Here is a 17022-nt window from a genome sequence, read left to right as displayed (position 1 = left end):
CCAGATTTAAATCACCTTCAGTGGGATGTGAAGCATCTATCCCAGCTTCCAGTAGTGCCTGGGTGGCACTCTGAAGCAGTGGGAGCTGGGTAGCCATTATGGAGAGGACTGAAGCCTTGACCCAGGCCAGAGCTGGAGACACACTCTCCTCCTGTAGTGAGGTCATGGCCTTCTCCAGTGCATTTGCCAAGCATGCCTCCTGTAATTGACTCTGAGTGAGTGGACAATAGACATACCAGCTGTATCTTGTTTGGTCAAGTGTGTGTGTGTGTGTGTGCTATTTAGGATGTTTGGGTGAAAGTATCAAAGCAGCATTTCAATTTGCTCGGGGAACATTTGAGACAGACACGTTTCTTGATTGTCTGGTTGAGAGTTGATTTGTGTCACATTGTAGGTTGTGTTGCATTTACCCTAATTTGTAAGCCACTTTGGATTTGAGCATCTTATAATTGACAGATACACACTGTATGACAGTATATCCAAGTGTAGGACTATTCAAATGTGAGGGAATGAATACCTGACAGGTCTCCAGCCTACTCTTCAGTCTCTCTGTGTCCTCTGCTGCCCCCTCCTGTTCAGTCATGAGCTCCTTCAGTTGTCCTTCCAGCTCCTCTATTTTACTCATCAGGCTCTCTCTCTCTCCTAGCAGCTCTGCCACCTGCTCTAATACCTACAAGGAGCAAAGATCACAGGCAGTGGTTAAATTATGGATGACCACATTCCTTTCGGCTAGCATAGCCGTTTAACACCCCAAGTAAATTGCGGATCTGTTTCCCCATGTTTTTGGTCATCACAAACCATCATGGCCCAACCCAATGCTTTTCAATGAGAAAAAAATGGAAATGGAATTCCAGTTTACTTCCTTGACTGAATTGAAATGTACTCTAACCCTGCAAACCTTCACAATACGGAGCTCTCTGGGACATTGATATACTTTTATGTTATTTATCAGTCTCTTTTCTATACTGTCAACGAAGAGGTCCCAGTAACCTGCTGGTCTGACAAGGCATCATGGGAAGTGGAGTCAGAGGGTTCAGTGGGTAACATCATCAGCAGCTGGTTACGAAGGTGCTCAATCTGAGACAAAAACAGTATTTCACTCCCTCACTTTGCGCCATTTCAGTTTAAGTCAATCATACTCATGAAGTCACACTTTAATTTCTATGAGGAAAGATATTTAAATTGATTTGCGTAATTATCGGGAACTATAATTAGACAGGCACTCGAATTCTTTGAACTTACCTGTGACTGCACCAGATCCAGCTCAGCTTTGCGCTTCTTTTGTTGTGTGAGCCTCTCAGCCTCAGACTCCGCGAACATAGAAGCTTGCTCCTGGAGCACACCATCATAGGAGTCAACCTAGAGCTTTGGAACTACACTGTATTCAAATTCCACAAAAACTATCCCACTAGATCTAACGACATCATATCCTCCCAATAATATGTTATATGTGTACAATCAAGGTTACTCGAAAAGGGACAAATCCTCACGTGAGATATGTATGTATAACTCAAATTTCACACTGACGCATCAACATGATATACTGAATGTGAAATTCTGAAACGCTAATCTCACGTTAGGATTTGCCTCACATTTCTATACACTCTAATTAAAAGAGTTCTAAATAGAACAATAGAGGCTTCTTCTAGAAGATAGAACCCTCAAAATCCTATTCCACCCCACGATGCCGTAATTTCCCTAAACATAAAACCATGACATGAAGTTCTAACCCCAATCTTCTTCTCCAGTCTGTTTTTTAGCAAGTCCCTCTCTGTTGTTTGGTGCTCCAGGAGCCTCTGCTTATCTCTCAAAGTAACCTCCAGCCTCTCAACGCTCTGCAGATAACATGAGAGAATCTGGATCATGTTCAGTAGGGAGGAGACAGAGTGAAACAGGGAGGTATGCATTCTTTATCTATTGACTTTGAAGAGTCAAACATGGTCAGAGAAATGGATATCTACCTTCTTCAGTGTCATCACCTCATTTTCATGGTTGAGTAACTCCTCCTGGTGCTTCTTGCTCATTTTGGAGAACTGGCGGACAGAAAGACAGAGAGAGGAGAGAGAAAAGCTGAAATGAGCTACAAAGGGCAAGTGGTTGATTGGAAAAGTGGTTGACAGGAAACCTTGAGGCAGATGAATGTCTGTGGCTTAAATATGGCAGATAGAACAGCAACACCTGCATAGCTACAGCACAGTATTTCTCAGTTCAAGTTATTGGGCCTCACAAAAGATTCTGGTTTCGACACTAAATCATCTCTGCAATCATTCTCAAAGGACATGGATATCATTCAGCCATAGTAAAGTCTTAAAATAATTTTAGTCTATAAAAGTTATTACATTTAATTACTTTAAAGTCAAAGGAAAATTAAGAATCTGGAGAGAAAGAACTGATTATATGACTAGATTGTGAGAAATATACTCAAAAACAATGGAGACCTTGGTGGCAGTAGCCCCCAGTTGGATGTCCTTGTGTCGGATGTCCTGCCGGAGTCTGTCCACCTCAGACACCAGTTTCAGAGCCTGCTTCTCCCTCGAACTCAGGTCTCTCTGTAAGCTTCTTACCAGACCTAAATGGACACCACTTAGTCAGACTGACACTGAAATCCATGGGCACACATGCCACAAGCACAAACATACACACACAAACCTGAGGCAGTGCTGCTTTCCCTCTTCAGTCTCTCCATCTGACCTCTTAGGTTGTAGATCTTTAGGTCTCGCTCGGTGACAGAATGCCTAAACACCTCACTGGAGCCCCTCTGCAGCTCTACCATCTTAACAAAGTATAGGTTATAATCAAACAGACAGTCACTATTACAAACTATTCATACCTCAATGATAACATTGTGGGAAAGATATTTTAGAATGGCACTTTAAGACACTCTCAGAAACAAAAAAAATCATGTGACATTGTCTGGTGTTGCGGCGGGTACAGAGTTTGAAAATAAACTGCAAAAGGAATGTTATTTCCATGAGACAGAGAGAGATTTTTAAAGTGAGACTTCGACAGAAAATGCCACAAATCTCTCTAATTCAGATACCAGGATACTGTCCGTCTGTATGGGACATGGGCTCAGGGAGAGAAAGGAAGGGTCAGAGAGAGGGACATCACTCAACATGGTCACAGCGATGGGCGCGAGAGCAGGGCCATTGAGATCGAGATTGCGAGCCCGAAAGACTGAAGCTACAGATACCACCTACAAACAGACGAGTGGCCAAACCACCACCACCACCACCACCACCCCTGACATCTAGACTGAGCTGAAGGATCTGAGAGACATGGTGCACAACATGGGAGCCCTCGTGGTGGAACAGAAGACTGAATTGCAATGCCAAAAAACACAAAGTAGACAACCTAGAGAGAGAAAATGGAGGTAATGTCAGAAAACATCCCATTTTGATCAATGTGAAAGAAAAGATTTATGTAAATTGCACTTCTAAGTTTGTTAAGAGATACCAATAGTAATATGTATATTGATAGTTTAGACTGTTGAATGAAGTGATATTGAGAACACAGGTAATAAAAAGAGGACATTGATACGATAATACTATTTATTTTTGAGCTGACACAAGCCTTCAGGTCCCAGTCAAAGTCATCACAACATTTTTATTTATTTATTTTATTTTTTATTTCACCTTTATTTAACCAGGTAGGCTAGTTGAGAACAAGTTCTCATTTGCAACTGCGACCTGGCCAAGATAAAGCATAGCAGTGTGAACAGACAACAACACAGAGTTACACATGGAGTAAACAATAAACAAGTCAATAACATGGTAGAAAAAAAGAGAATCTATATACAATGTGTGCAAAAGGCATGAGGAGGTAGGCAATAAATTGAATAATTACAATTTAGCAGATTAACACTGGAGTGATAAATCATCAGATGATCATGTGCAAGTAGAGATACTGGTGTGCAAAAGAGCAGAAAAGTAAATAAATAAAAACAGTATGGGGGTGAGGTAGGTAAATTGGGTGGGCTATATACCGATGGACTATGTACAGCTGCAGCGATCGGTTAGCTGCTCAGATAGCAGATGTTTAAAACGATTTAACATGAGCGATTTAACTCAATTAAAGTTTCTGTTACCACAGCTTTGGAGGCCAGACTGAGTGTCAGTGAGAAGGAGGTGGAAGAACTGAAGAGAGAGAATGTAGGTAATGAAAAAATGACACGCAGCAGCCAAAAGCACAATGTTAGTTTAGGCCTACTCAATAGGTTGATATTCAGTACAATGCACAATTTTGTTGAACTAATATTGAATTCCCTTTTATTTTTAGTTCAAATTAGCCACTTGATGAATGAGTGATGCTGATCCAATATCCAGACATGAATATACTGTTGGGTGGTGCTCTCGTTAAAATGGAGATAGCCTTCCACGGCATTGTCCTTGCTGTTACTGGATCGTTCCACGAATAGAGTACATTTTGGGTAGTGTAACTTGGTCAAAATAAACTATTCATTTCACCTCCTTTAAACATTCTGTCACAAAGAAAACATGTTGAACTTCATAAAGAACATGTTCTCCCATCTCAAGGTGTATAAAAATGGCTATAGTAATGCCATTAAAGTAACAGGGTTGAGGTATTCATCCTAAATCAGCCATGAATCCCCTTGTGACAGGGGGAATGGAAGCTTGTTGTAACGGCCATCTGAAGAAGAAGGAGTGGACCAAAGCGCAGCGTGATAAGTGTTCATGATTTATTAATAAAACTGAACACTAAATAACAAAACAACAAAGAGAACAACCGAAATCGAAACAGTTCTGTCAGGTGCAGAAACACAAAACAGAAAACAACTACCCACAAAACACAGGTGGGAAAAGGCTACCTAAGTATGGTCCTCAATCAGAGACAACGATAGACAGCTGCCTTTGATTGAGAACCACACCCGGCCAAAACCAAAGAAATACAAAACATAGAAAATGAACATAGAATGCCCACCCAAATGACACCCTGACCAAACCAAAATAGAGACATAAAAAGATCTCTACGGTCAGGGCGTGACACTTGATGTGTTGAACAGGGGCAATTGAATGCAAGCTTGTCACTTCTTTACATTTATTGTTAAAACATTTCTAGCCTTACTATCTATGGTAACATGGTTGACGTGTGATGCTCGACACGTTCAGTTTTCCACCACAAAACACCAGAAAATTGCCAAAAAGAGTAGAACCAGCTCAACTGCGTTTACACTATGAAAACATTGATGTTCAATGTTTCGTTTGAAAAAATATTTTCAAAGGAATAGTTTCACCATATTAAAATGATAGTTCGGTTCACGTAACAGGGTTGACTTTAAAATGAGGGACAGACAGAAATGAATCACTAATCATCAATAAATAATCATCTTCAGAAATGACTTTGTCAAAGCAAGAACATAACTAGGGCTTTACAAAGAAATCTTCGGTTTAAGTGGGTTAAAATCTCCCTAGAATTAGGAAAAACTCATATTTATCCAGATATGGGGAACTTTAATAAGTATTCATTCATATTAAAAATCGGATTTATTGAATTTTGTATACGGTTTATATTAAAGGGCACTACATTTAATATAACAGGCTTTTGATATTCAATATTGGTGCACAATTTCTACTTAAAATATCAAAGGGACGCAAAATGTACTCTATTCGTGTAACGACCCAGCCACCAATGGCAAAGACAGGAGGTGTGCCCTCTAACTTTGTTACACTAGACAAAAAGTAGGCAACACAGACACTACATTGTTTCTTTTCTTTGTGTATTTACGTTTTCAACTTTCAAGTCTAAAGTGGCAGCCAGTGAGAGTGGGAAATAGGACATTGATCTGGCATAACGCAACTGTTTTGGGCATAGAATAGTTTGCTTGTTTTAAACGGTAAAACTTAAAAATGTATCAGTGTGTCTTTTCATTCTGATTTAGCCTTTGAGGCCAGACTGAGTGCCAGTGAGAGGGGAGTGGAAGAGCTGAAGAGAGAGAATGCAGGTAAACAGCAGGGTTGGGGTCAGTTAGGAATTTCCTAATTTAATTAAATTCATCCCAACTCAGAGACATCTCAATTCAAAGAAATTCAACTGAGACATGAAACGTGAAAGTCTCATTGCTTTGACCCACTGGGCACAGACAACATTTATTTTTAGTCTAGTTTTGATTTACATTTGGTTGAGTTGTCAATTAACGTGAATTCAATGTCAAATCAACAAAACGTTTCACCATGTCATTGGATTTATGTTAAAAGTTGGGTAAATCAATATGAAACTATTTTACGTTGATTACTTTTTTCAAATCCAATCAGTTTTCCACATTGATTCAACATCATTACATTGAATTGTTTGGTTGAAATTACAAAGATACAGGTGTCCTTCCTAACTCAGTTGCCAGAGAGGAAAGAAAGAGTTTAATGTATGTGATAGGAGAAAACTGAGGATGGATCCACAACATTGTAGTTACTCCACAATACTAGCCTAATTAACAAAGTGAAAAGAAGGAAGCCTGTTCACAATAAAAATATTAAAAAAATATGCATCCTGTTTGCAACGAGGCACTAAAGTAATACTGCAAAATATTTGGCAAAGCAATTGACTTTTGTCCTGAATACAAAGTGTTATGTTTGGGGCAAATCCAATACAACATATAACTAATTTTCAAGCATAGTGGTGGCTGCATAATGTTATTGTCACGATCGTCGTCAGGGTGGAAATGACTGGACCAAGGTGCAGCGTGGTGGGTGTACATTTCTTTTTATTATGAATGTCGCCAAAAAAAACGAACGTGAAGCTGACTAGGGCTATACAGGCCACTAACACAGACAACTACCCACAACTAAGGTGGAAAAACAGGCTGCCTAAGTATGATTCCCAATCAGAGACAACGATAGACAGCTGTCCCTGATTGAGAACCATACCCGGCCAAAACATAGAAAAAGAAAACATAGAAATAAAGAAACTAGAATGCCCACCCTAGTCACACCCTGGCCTAACCAAAATAGAGAATAAAAGCCTCTCTATGGCCAGGGCGTGACAGTACCCCTCCCAAAGGTGCGGACTCCGGCCGCAAAACCTGACTCTTTAGGGGAGGGTCCGGGTGGGCATCTACTTCGGTGGCGGCTCCGGTGCGGGACGCAGACCCCGCTCCACCTCTGGCTCCCCCCCACTTTGGTGGCGCCTCTGGACTGGGGACCCTCGCTGCAGGCCCCGGACTGGGGACCCTCGCTGCAGCCCCCGGACTGGGGACCCTCACTGCAAGCCCCGGACTGGGGACCCTCGCTGCAGGCCCCGGACTGGGGACCCTCGCTGCAGGCCCCGGACTGGGGACCCTCGCTGGAGGCCCCGGACTGGGGACCCTCACTGGCGGCTCCGGACTGGAGGCTGTCGTTGGAGGCTCCGGACTGGAGGCCGTCGATGGAGGCACCGGACTGGAGGCCTTCGTTGGAGGCTCCGGACTGGAAACCGTCGCTGGAGGCTCTGGACTGGAGACCGTCGCTGCAGGCTCCGGACCGCGGATCAATACTGGAGGCTTCGTACCATGGATCCTTATTGCAGGCTTCGTGCCATGAATCATCACTGGAGGCTTCGTGCCATGGATCATCACTGGAGGCTTCGTGCCATGGATCATCACTGGAGGCTTCGTGCCATGGATCATCACTGGAGGCTTCGTGCCATGGATCATCACTGGAGGCTTCGTGCCATGGATCATCACTGGAGGCTTCGTGCCATGGATCATCACTGGAGGCTTCGTGCCATGGATCATCACTGGAGGCTTCGTGCCATGGATCATCACTGGAGGCTTTGTGCCATGGATCATCACTGGAGTGAGGAGACGTATGGACAGCCTGGTGCGTGGAGCTGCCACAGGGCTTACCAGGCTGGGGAGACATACAGGAGGCCTGGTTCTGGGAGCAGGCACAGGACTCACCAGGCTGGGGAGACATACAGGAGGCCTGGTTCTGGGAGCAGGCACCGGATACACTGGGCCGTGGAGGCGCACTGGAGGTCTCGAGTGTAGAGCCTGCACAACCCGTCCTGGCTGGATGGTTACCTTCGCCCCGGCAAAGGCGGGGCGCTGGCACAGGACGCACTGGGCTGTGCAGACGCACCGTTGACACAGTGCGCAGAGCCGGCGCAGGATATCCTGGGCCGTAGAGACGCACTGGCGGCCAGATGCGCTGAGCCGGCACCATCCGTCCTGGCTGGATGCCCACTCTAGCCCGGCCGATGCGGGGAGCTGGAATGTAGCGCACCGGGCTGTGAACGCGCACTGGAGACACCGTGCACTCCACCGCATAACACGGTGCCTGACCAGTACCACGCTCCTTACGATAAGCATGAGGAGTTGGCTCAGGTCTGAATTCAAATTTTTGGGGGGGGAGTGGCCTCCCGGTCTTTCGTGCCAGCCGTGACCCTGTGTAATCCTGGGCCCTTTTTCTCGCTGCCTCCGCTTTCCTCGCTGCTTCCACCTGCTCCCAGGGCAGGCGATCCTTTCCCGCCAGGATCTCCTCCCACGTCCAGAATCCTTTCCCATTCAGGATGTCCTCCCATGTCCATTCCTCCTTACCACGCTGCTTGGTCCGTTTGTGGTGGGTAGTTCTGTCACGATCGTCGTCAGTGTGGAAATGACCGGACCAAGGTGCAGCGTGGTCAGCGTACATTTCTTTTTATTATGAATGTCGCCAACAAAAACAAGAAACAACAAAAAACGAACGTGAAGCTGACTAGAGCTGTACAGGCCACTAACACAGACAACTACCGACAACTAAGGTGGAATAACAGGCTGCCTAAGTGTGATTCCCAATCAGCGACAACAATAAACAGCTGTCCCTGATTGAGAACCATACCCTGCCAAAACATAGAATCAGAAAACATAGGAATAAAGAAACTAGAATGCCCACCCTAGTCACATCCTGGCCTAACCAAAATAGAGAATAAAAGCCTCTCTATGGCCAGGGCGTGACAGTTATGAGTATGCTAATCGTTAAGGACTGGGGATTTTTTCAGGATTAAAAAAAACGGAATGGAGCTAAACACAGGCAAAATCCTAAAGGAAAACCTGGTTCAGTCTGCTTTCCACCAGACACCAGAGATTAATTCACACTTCAGCAGGACAATAACCTAAAACACAAGGCCAAATCTACATTGGAGTTTCTTACCAAGAAGACAGTGAATGTTCCTCACTGGCCGAGTTACAGTTTTTACTTAAATCTACTTGAAAATATGTCAAGACCTGAAAATGGTTGTCTAGCAATAATCAACAACCAATTTCACAGAGCTTGAAGAATATTGAAAAGAATAATGAGAAAACATTGCACAACACAGGTGTGGAATGCTCGTTGAGACTTAGCCAGAAAGCTGTAATTGCTGCCATCGGTGCTTCTACAAAGCATTGACTCAGGGGTGTGAATACTGAATGTAAATAAGATATTTCTGTATTTCATTTTTAATACATTTGCAAATATGTCTAAAAACATGCTTTCACTTTTTCATTATGGGGTATTGTGTGTAGATGGGTGAGAATATTTTTTTTTTAATCCATTTTGAATTCAAGCTGTAACACAGCAAAATGTGGAATAAGCCAAGGGGTATGAATACTTTCTGAAGGCACTGTACCTGCTCCTTCATCCTTTCGATCTGCTCCCTCTTGTCATTGATGTCCCTCTCCAGACTGAGCAGCCTGTGTTTGATCTCTTGGTCGGTCTGCTGGCTCTGGGTCAGCTGGTGTCTCAGAGCTGACATCTCGTCCCTCAGCCCTGCAATCACCCTGTCCTTCCTCTGGGACTCACTCTCAAACACAGCCAGCCTGCTGATCTCGTCTCCTAGCCGCAGCAGCCTCTCCTCCTAGCCAGAGCACAGGGAAGAAAAATATTTGCTAGTGGGTAACCTGCTCTGGGTGTATGTTCTTAACTTTTCATTTTACATAATGTCTCCACCATAATTTCCTATGACCGATTTGGATGAAGACTTCTACTTTAACAAGTCAGCAGCTCTGGACATTCTGCTTACTCCAGATCAGGCCCTAATCCCCGTGACTCGAAAGAGGAAGCAGCGGCGAAAAAGAGGCAGGTATGGTAGCCTCCTAACGTGATTACGTCGACCAACAAATATACCACAATTTCCCCTGTTCTTTTGGCGAGAACCAACTGGATGAACTCCATTCGAGACTATCCTATCAACGGGACCTGAAGAACTGTAATATTCTTCAGGTCCAGAACCAACAGGACCCTGAACAGCTTCTACCCCCAAGCCACAAATCTGCTAAATAGTTAACCAAATCGCTACCTGGATTATCTGCATTGACCCCCCCCCCCCCCCCTTGCACTAACTATTTTTACTCATCACATACGCTGCTGCAACTGCTTATTATCTATCCTGTTGCTTAGTCACTTTACCCCTATCTATATGTACATATCTACTTCAATTACCTCGTACCACAACACATCGACTCGACCCCAGCACATCGACCTGTGTATATGGCCAAGTTGTCGATACTCATTGTGTATTTATTCCTTGTTATCTTTCTATCATATTTCCATTTTCCTCTCTGCATTTTACTGATAGTCTACACCTGTTGTTTACAAAGCATGTGACAAATAACATGTTATTTTGTTAGTATTCTGTTTGGAGAGTTATTCAACATTTTTGGTTGTACAAGGCAAACAGGGAAAAGGACTGGATAAATGTCAAGCAGAGACACATTTCTATTTTCACTGGGGGAACAAAGGCTTGGGTGCACTTCCACATTGGTATTTTATATAGCGGCTACACAATCACAAGACCACCACAATACCACCAACAAGACCACTAACAAGACAGATGCCCACCTTCTCCTGTAAGAGGTGCTGCATGGTCTGAGAACTTTCAGATGCCACTGCTCCGGTTCTCTGAGGGGGCCCGCTTCCTGTGTGTCCAGTCCAACTTCCTGCAAAAACCAAGAGTCTTATGTACAAGTGATGCATTTACACACACCTTCACCTATTGAAACCAACTCGAATGTAAACTGAGGCTCGTTCAATAAGGCATACTGTTCGCAAACATTAGCTAGTACACAGTAGCTAACATGGCACCAAATGATTAGACCATGTACGTTGTGTGCACAGTGAGACACAGTATAATTCAGCCACCTGGTCTGCGTGAGGTTGTCCCTTGTTGTTCAGAGGGGATGCTCTGCCCAGTCCGTTTGGTCCCAGCACTGGCTGGTCGAGCCCGGCTAGGGGGATGAGGGGTGACAGATGATCGCCCCCATACCCACGCAACAGGGGCAGAAGTATTGCCAGGTAGGAGAGGGAGCTGGGAGGAGGGGGAGGAGGGAGACTGGGCAATGGGGGGCTCCTCTATCAGCTGCAGGGAGTTCTGACTGGCTGTCCAGATGCTCTTGGGAGGGCAGGGGAGCTGGAGAGAAATAGAGAGATACATAGAGGCACATACAACACCTCAACACCAATGAGGCCATGCAGCTTAACAACAGATTAACACCACTGACCAAATATATAGGGAATAGTGATAGGTTCCCTCCTGTTGTGTTCGTTTCATGTAAATTAATTATGTGTTCCCGGTCCAAAATGACCGCCCCATTATTGCTGATTATAAATCAATAATAATACATATATTATCACCTAATGTTGTGTTAGATCTTTTTATCAACTTAAGTTCTTGTGAACATTATTATTTGCTATTTATGGCCTGTAGGCTTCATTGACCTGAGCTCATACAACTCGTTTTTGAGTAATAAAAGAATAATGTATGGATTATTTTGACTATAACAAATACTCAGATTAAACATATTGTGCTATTTATCACAGACTACTTTGTGTCAAAGTTTAATAAGGACTCTCTCCTTCTCACCAGTGTCACGATCAAAGATATGATCAAGAGCCTCACATACAGTATATCGTTTGGTCATTGTGCTGCCACAGAATGAATTGTGAGCAAGGCCTCAAAAAAGCTTTATATACCAGAGTTGAGAGAAAAGTTCTATATATTATTGAAACAATGTTGCGATTGTTTGTGAGAATGCCAACAAGTGTGGTTCCCGTGGGGGAAAGATTCTATTGGGGAAAGGTTCCCGTGGGGGTTGCGATGGAAGCCAAGAAGGGGAGTGAGGTGTGTGTGTGTGTGTGTGTATGTGTGTGTGTGCGTGTGTGCGTGCGTGCGTGCGTGCGTGCGTGCGTGCGTTCAAACACAGATGCATGTGGGGGTCTGGGAGAGGAAGTGTGTCCATCTGATGAACGGGCATGTGCCTGAACTCAATTGTATACACTAATTGTAGTCTCATTCATTTCTAATGACCGGTCATTTTTGACCTGGAACATCACAGGTGTACCAAAGTTAAATGAATCACGCAAAATTTAATGAAAATCATCCAAATGTATTTTGTGTGGACAAAGTCATGGAACCTTATGACAATCAGATTAAATTAACTACATTTTTCAGAGAGAAAACTTGTAAATTGGTCCAATTCGATCCAGAACACAGCAGGAGGGTTAAAGCAAGCAAAGAGTGGATAACTTCTTACTGCTGCATTGGGAGATATCTGGTAGATAAGATAGTATGGCCTATATGCCAGGTCGCAGTTGTACATTTGAACTTGTTCTCAACTGGCCTACTTGGTTAAATAAAGGTGAAATAAAAAAATCTAAAATATGCACTACAGACTACATAAATCATACCATAGATGGGCTTTCCACAGCTAGCTGGTAGGTGGAGCCTCCATAGCCAAAGTGCAGTTCATCGCCTGGGGTTAGATGCACGGCTGCATTGTGGATACGACAGTCGTTGACATATGTACCATGGGCAGAGTTCAGGTCACTCAGCACAAAGCATGGCTCTGATTTGCTCCATTCGATCAGGGCGTGATGCTCCTCAACTCCTCCATTCTGTCAATTATGAGCATAAAGCAGTCAATATAATAGTAACTCCGTACAGAAGATCACATTTAAATATTGATAAAGCCAGCACACATATTCCAATACCAGATAAGGACATATTTACTGTATTGCTCAGTTCTATAATCTTCAATACAGATTACTATTAGTATTATTATTATTATTACCATCATCAATACAGACGACTTTACCACAATCAATCTAGTTTTGGCTGATAGGTGTGTGTACCGGTAGCCTATCGTTATATTAAATTATATTATCGTTATATTAAAGAAAATAATAGCATTGTTAGCATTTTATCTTTTTGTACAGACATACATTTGCAGTTTGTGGATGCAGCATCATGACCTTACCTGTAAACATAAATCGCAATCCCTATGTGTTCCTACTGTAGTGGTTTCGGCCTGGAGTTTAAATACCCACCCCGTTGTTTTCAGGTAACCCTTCATATCCACCTGTAAAGCATTACCAAATGAATAATCTTACCACATATGCACGTAATTGCTCCCTAAAAAATTGACATGAGACGTGTCAGCAACTTCAACTTGGCAGTGGCACACTATGCTTGATAAGTACGACGACTGCTTAAGTTGACTTCGTTTTAAGATATCATTCGAATTAATGGTACATTAACATGTTACAATATACATTATTCTCTCATACATTAAAGAGACAAACACGTTTTTGAGGCGTTTTTACAATAAAGTGTAAAGGTTTAAATGGAGTCCACCCAAAACAGTTCTATTCAACTTCAGAAAATATATGATTTTTGGGACAACATTTTTACTTTCCTTAAAACGAGGCAGACAGTCCGAAATGTATCCAATTCATTCAACAGCAGAGAGAAAAAACATTGTAGCCTACAGGTTTGTATATGGAAATCAGCTTGACTTGTGATTGTATATCAGCGCCATGGAAACTATACTAGACTCCGCCCTTGGTGTATTTAACCATTTGTTGCATCTGATGGGTGACTTCGGGGAATCTTTAGTCCATGGGAAAAAACGATTTGCTGGAAAACATGTGGTTCATACGTCTATCATTTCTGGAGAAATGTATAGTAAAATGGTTGACAAAATCAATATTTGATAAATAAAGTAATACATATTTTATCCAAATACTGTAACATGAATCAAGAATATAAATATTTTCTCATTATGATTTATAATACATATATAAAAGTGCATACTCTGTTGTTATCATCTATGCATAGTCACTTTAATAATGCTGCCTACATGAACATATTACCTCAACTAACCTGTGTCCCCGCACATTGACACATTAATTGCTATTTTACTGCTGCTCTTTAATTACTTGTTACTTTAATTTCTTATTCTTATCCGTATTTTTTTTAAACTGCATTATTGTTTAGGGGCTCAGAAGAAAGCATTTCACTGTAAGGTTGTATTCGGCGCATGTGACTAATACAATTTTATTTTATTATATATAATTTGAGCAACAACAAAAAAACAGTTGTTGGACATAAAAGACTAAGAAGACCAGCAAATCCGCTCCAAATGATTTTGATTTCGAAATCTGTTCCAAAGTAATCCCACGCAAAATAGAGAGATATATGTGATCTTATAAAAATGTAAACCAGATTTGAAATGATTATGTTAAAGTCAAATATTATATTTGTTTGGGCTTCTTGTGGTGAATTTGCTGTCCACAAATGATTTGTAATTATGTTCCGGCCCACTTACCATCCGCCCAATAAAAAAATCTGCCCGGGCTGAATTTCATTGATGATCCCTGTAATAGTGTAACAAAAGTATACATAATTGCCCAATTATTTTCTTCAAATAATATGATATAGAGTTACCCTGTTGTGTATTTTATCATCACCTGTCTGTGCATAAGCACTTATCTCATGACTGCCTAGGTAATCCAAAACCTCTCAAAAGCAAAAAAAATAAAGTGAAATAATTTGATACATTCAAATAAATTCAAAAAGAGCTGGGCAAAATATATAGCAAAGAAAAATCGCAGTCATGTACAGTGCCTTCAAAAAGTATTCCCACCTCTTGACTTTTCCACATTTTGTTGTTTAAAGCCTGAATTTAAAATGGGTTGAATTTAGATTGTTTGGTCACTGGCCTACACACAATACCCCATAATGTCAACGTGGAATTATGTTTTTCAAAATGTATACAAATGAATAAACAATTTAAATCTGAAATGTCTTGAGTCAATAGGTATTCAACCCCTTTGTTATGACAAGCCTAAAAAAGTTCAGGAGTAAAAATGTGCTTAACAAGTCACATAATAAGTTGCATGGACTCACTCTGTGTGCAATAATAGTGTTTAACATGATTTTGAATGACTACCTCATACGTACAGATAATCGTAAGATCCTTCACTGAGCAGTGAATTTCAAACACAGATTCAACCACAAAGACAAGGGAGGTTTTCCAATGCCTCACAAAGAAGGGCACCTATTGGTAGATGGGTAAAAATGAATGCTCCTTTGAGCATGGTGAAGTTATTAATTACACTTTGGATGGTGTATCAATACACCCAGTCACTACAAAGTTGCAGGCTCAGTTCCCGGGATTTCACTATGAGGCCAATGGTGGGTTTAATGGCTGTGATAGGAGAAACCTGAGGATGGATCAACCACATTGTAGTTACTCCACAATACTAACCTAATTGACAGAGTGAAAAGAAGGAAGCCTGTACAGAATACAAATATTCCAAAACAAGCATCCTGTTTGCAACAAGGCACTAAAGTAATAATGTAAAAAATGTGGCAAAGCAATTAACTTTTTGTCCTGAATACAAAGTGTTACGTTTGGGGCAAATCCATTACAACACATTACTGGATATCACTCTCCATTATTTTCAAGCAGTGGTGTAAAAATACTTTAATAAAAGGAATTTGAAATTATTTATACTTTTACTTTTGATACTTAAGTATATTTGAGCAATTACATTTACTTTTGATACTTACAGTGGGGCAAAAAAGTATTTAGTCAGCCACCAATTGTGCAAGTTCTCCCACTTAAAAATATGAGAGAGGCCTGTAATTTTCATCCTAGGTACACTTCAACTATGACAGACAAAATGAGAAAAAAAATCCAGAAAATCACATTGTAGGATTTTTAATGAATTTATTTGCAAATTATGGTGGAAAATAAGTATTTGGTCACATACTAACAAGCAAGATTTCTGGCTCTCACAGACCTGTAACTTCTTCTTTAAGAGATTCCTCTGTCCTCCACTCGTTACCTGTATTAATGGCACCTGTTTGAACTTGTTATCAGTATAAAAGACACCTGTCCACAACCTCAAACAGTCACACTCCAAACTCCACTATGGCCAAGACCAAAGAGCTGTCAAAGGACACCAGAAACAAAATTGTAGACCTGCACCAGGCTAGGAAGACTGAATCTGCAATAGGTAAGCAGCTTGGTTTGAAGAAATCAACTGTGGGAGCAATTATTAGGAAATGGAAGACATACAAGACCACTGATAATCTCCCTCGATCTGGGGCTCCACGCAAGATCTCCCCCCGTGGGGTCAAAATGATCACAAGAACGGTGAGCAAAAATCCCAGAACCACACGGGGGGACCTAGTGAATGACCTGCAGAGAGCTGGGACCAAAGTAACAAAGCCTACCATCAGTAACACACTACGCCGCCAGGGACTCAAATCCTGCAGTGCCAGAATTGTCCCCCTGCTTAAGCCAGTACATGTCCAGGCCCGTCTGAAGTTTGCTAGAGAGCATTTGGATGATCCAGAAGAAGATTGGGAGAATGCCATATGGTCAGATGAAACCAAAATATTACTTTTTGGTAAAAACTCAACTCGTCGTGTTTGGAGGACAAAGAATGCTGAGTTGCATCCAAAGAACACCATACCTACTGTGAAGCATGGGGGTGGAAACATCATGCTTTGGGGCTGTTTTTCTGCAAAGGGACCAGGACGACTGATCCGTGTAAAGGACAGAATGAATGGGGCCATGTATTGTGAGATTTTGAGTGAAAACCTCCTTCCATCAGCAAGGGCATTGAAGATGAAACGTGGCTGGGTCTTTCAGCATGACAATGATCCCAAACACACCGCCCGGGCAACGAAGGAGTGGCTTCGTAAGAAGCATTTCAAGGTCCTGGAGTGGCCTAGCCAGTCTCCAGATCTCAACCCCATAGAAAATCTTTGGAGGGAGTTGAA

The 17022-nt window shown here is 42.2% G+C and overlaps 1 protein-coding gene across 1 annotated transcript in view; it reads right to left on the bottom strand.

The window, feature by feature from the left end:
* Positions 1-13300, bottom strand: part of fhad1 (forkhead-associated (FHA) phosphopeptide binding domain 1) — a 34844-nt gene extending 21544 nt beyond the window's left edge. The window contains exons 1-12 of the mRNA XM_039007445.1: positions 13205-13300; positions 12649-12842; positions 11091-11242; positions 10791-10888; positions 9580-9807; positions 2650-2773; positions 2439-2569; positions 1962-2033; positions 1731-1835; positions 1243-1332; positions 518-670; positions 16-211 (exon numbers count right to left, since the gene is read on the bottom strand). Of these exons, the coding sequence (XP_038863373.1) occupies positions 16-211; positions 518-670; positions 1243-1332; positions 1731-1835; positions 1962-2033; positions 2439-2569; positions 2650-2773; positions 9580-9807; positions 10791-10888; positions 11091-11242; positions 12649-12842; positions 13205-13300 (1639 nt within the window). The remainder of the gene's footprint in view (positions 1-15; positions 212-517; positions 671-1242; positions 1333-1730; positions 1836-1961; positions 2034-2438; positions 2570-2649; positions 2774-9579; positions 9808-10790; positions 10889-11090; positions 11243-12648; positions 12843-13204) is intronic.
* Positions 13301-17022: the final 3722 nt, after the last annotated feature.

The sequence above is a fragment of the Salvelinus namaycush genome, chromosome 14 (genome assembly GCF_016432855.1).
Source record: "Salvelinus namaycush isolate Seneca chromosome 14, SaNama_1.0, whole genome shotgun sequence".
In the NCBI taxonomy this organism is placed as follows: Eukaryota; Metazoa; Chordata; class Actinopteri; order Salmoniformes; family Salmonidae; genus Salvelinus; species Salvelinus namaycush.
The sequence above is the reverse complement of the archived record's forward strand: the minus strand, read 5'-3'. Positions and strand labels throughout refer to the sequence as shown.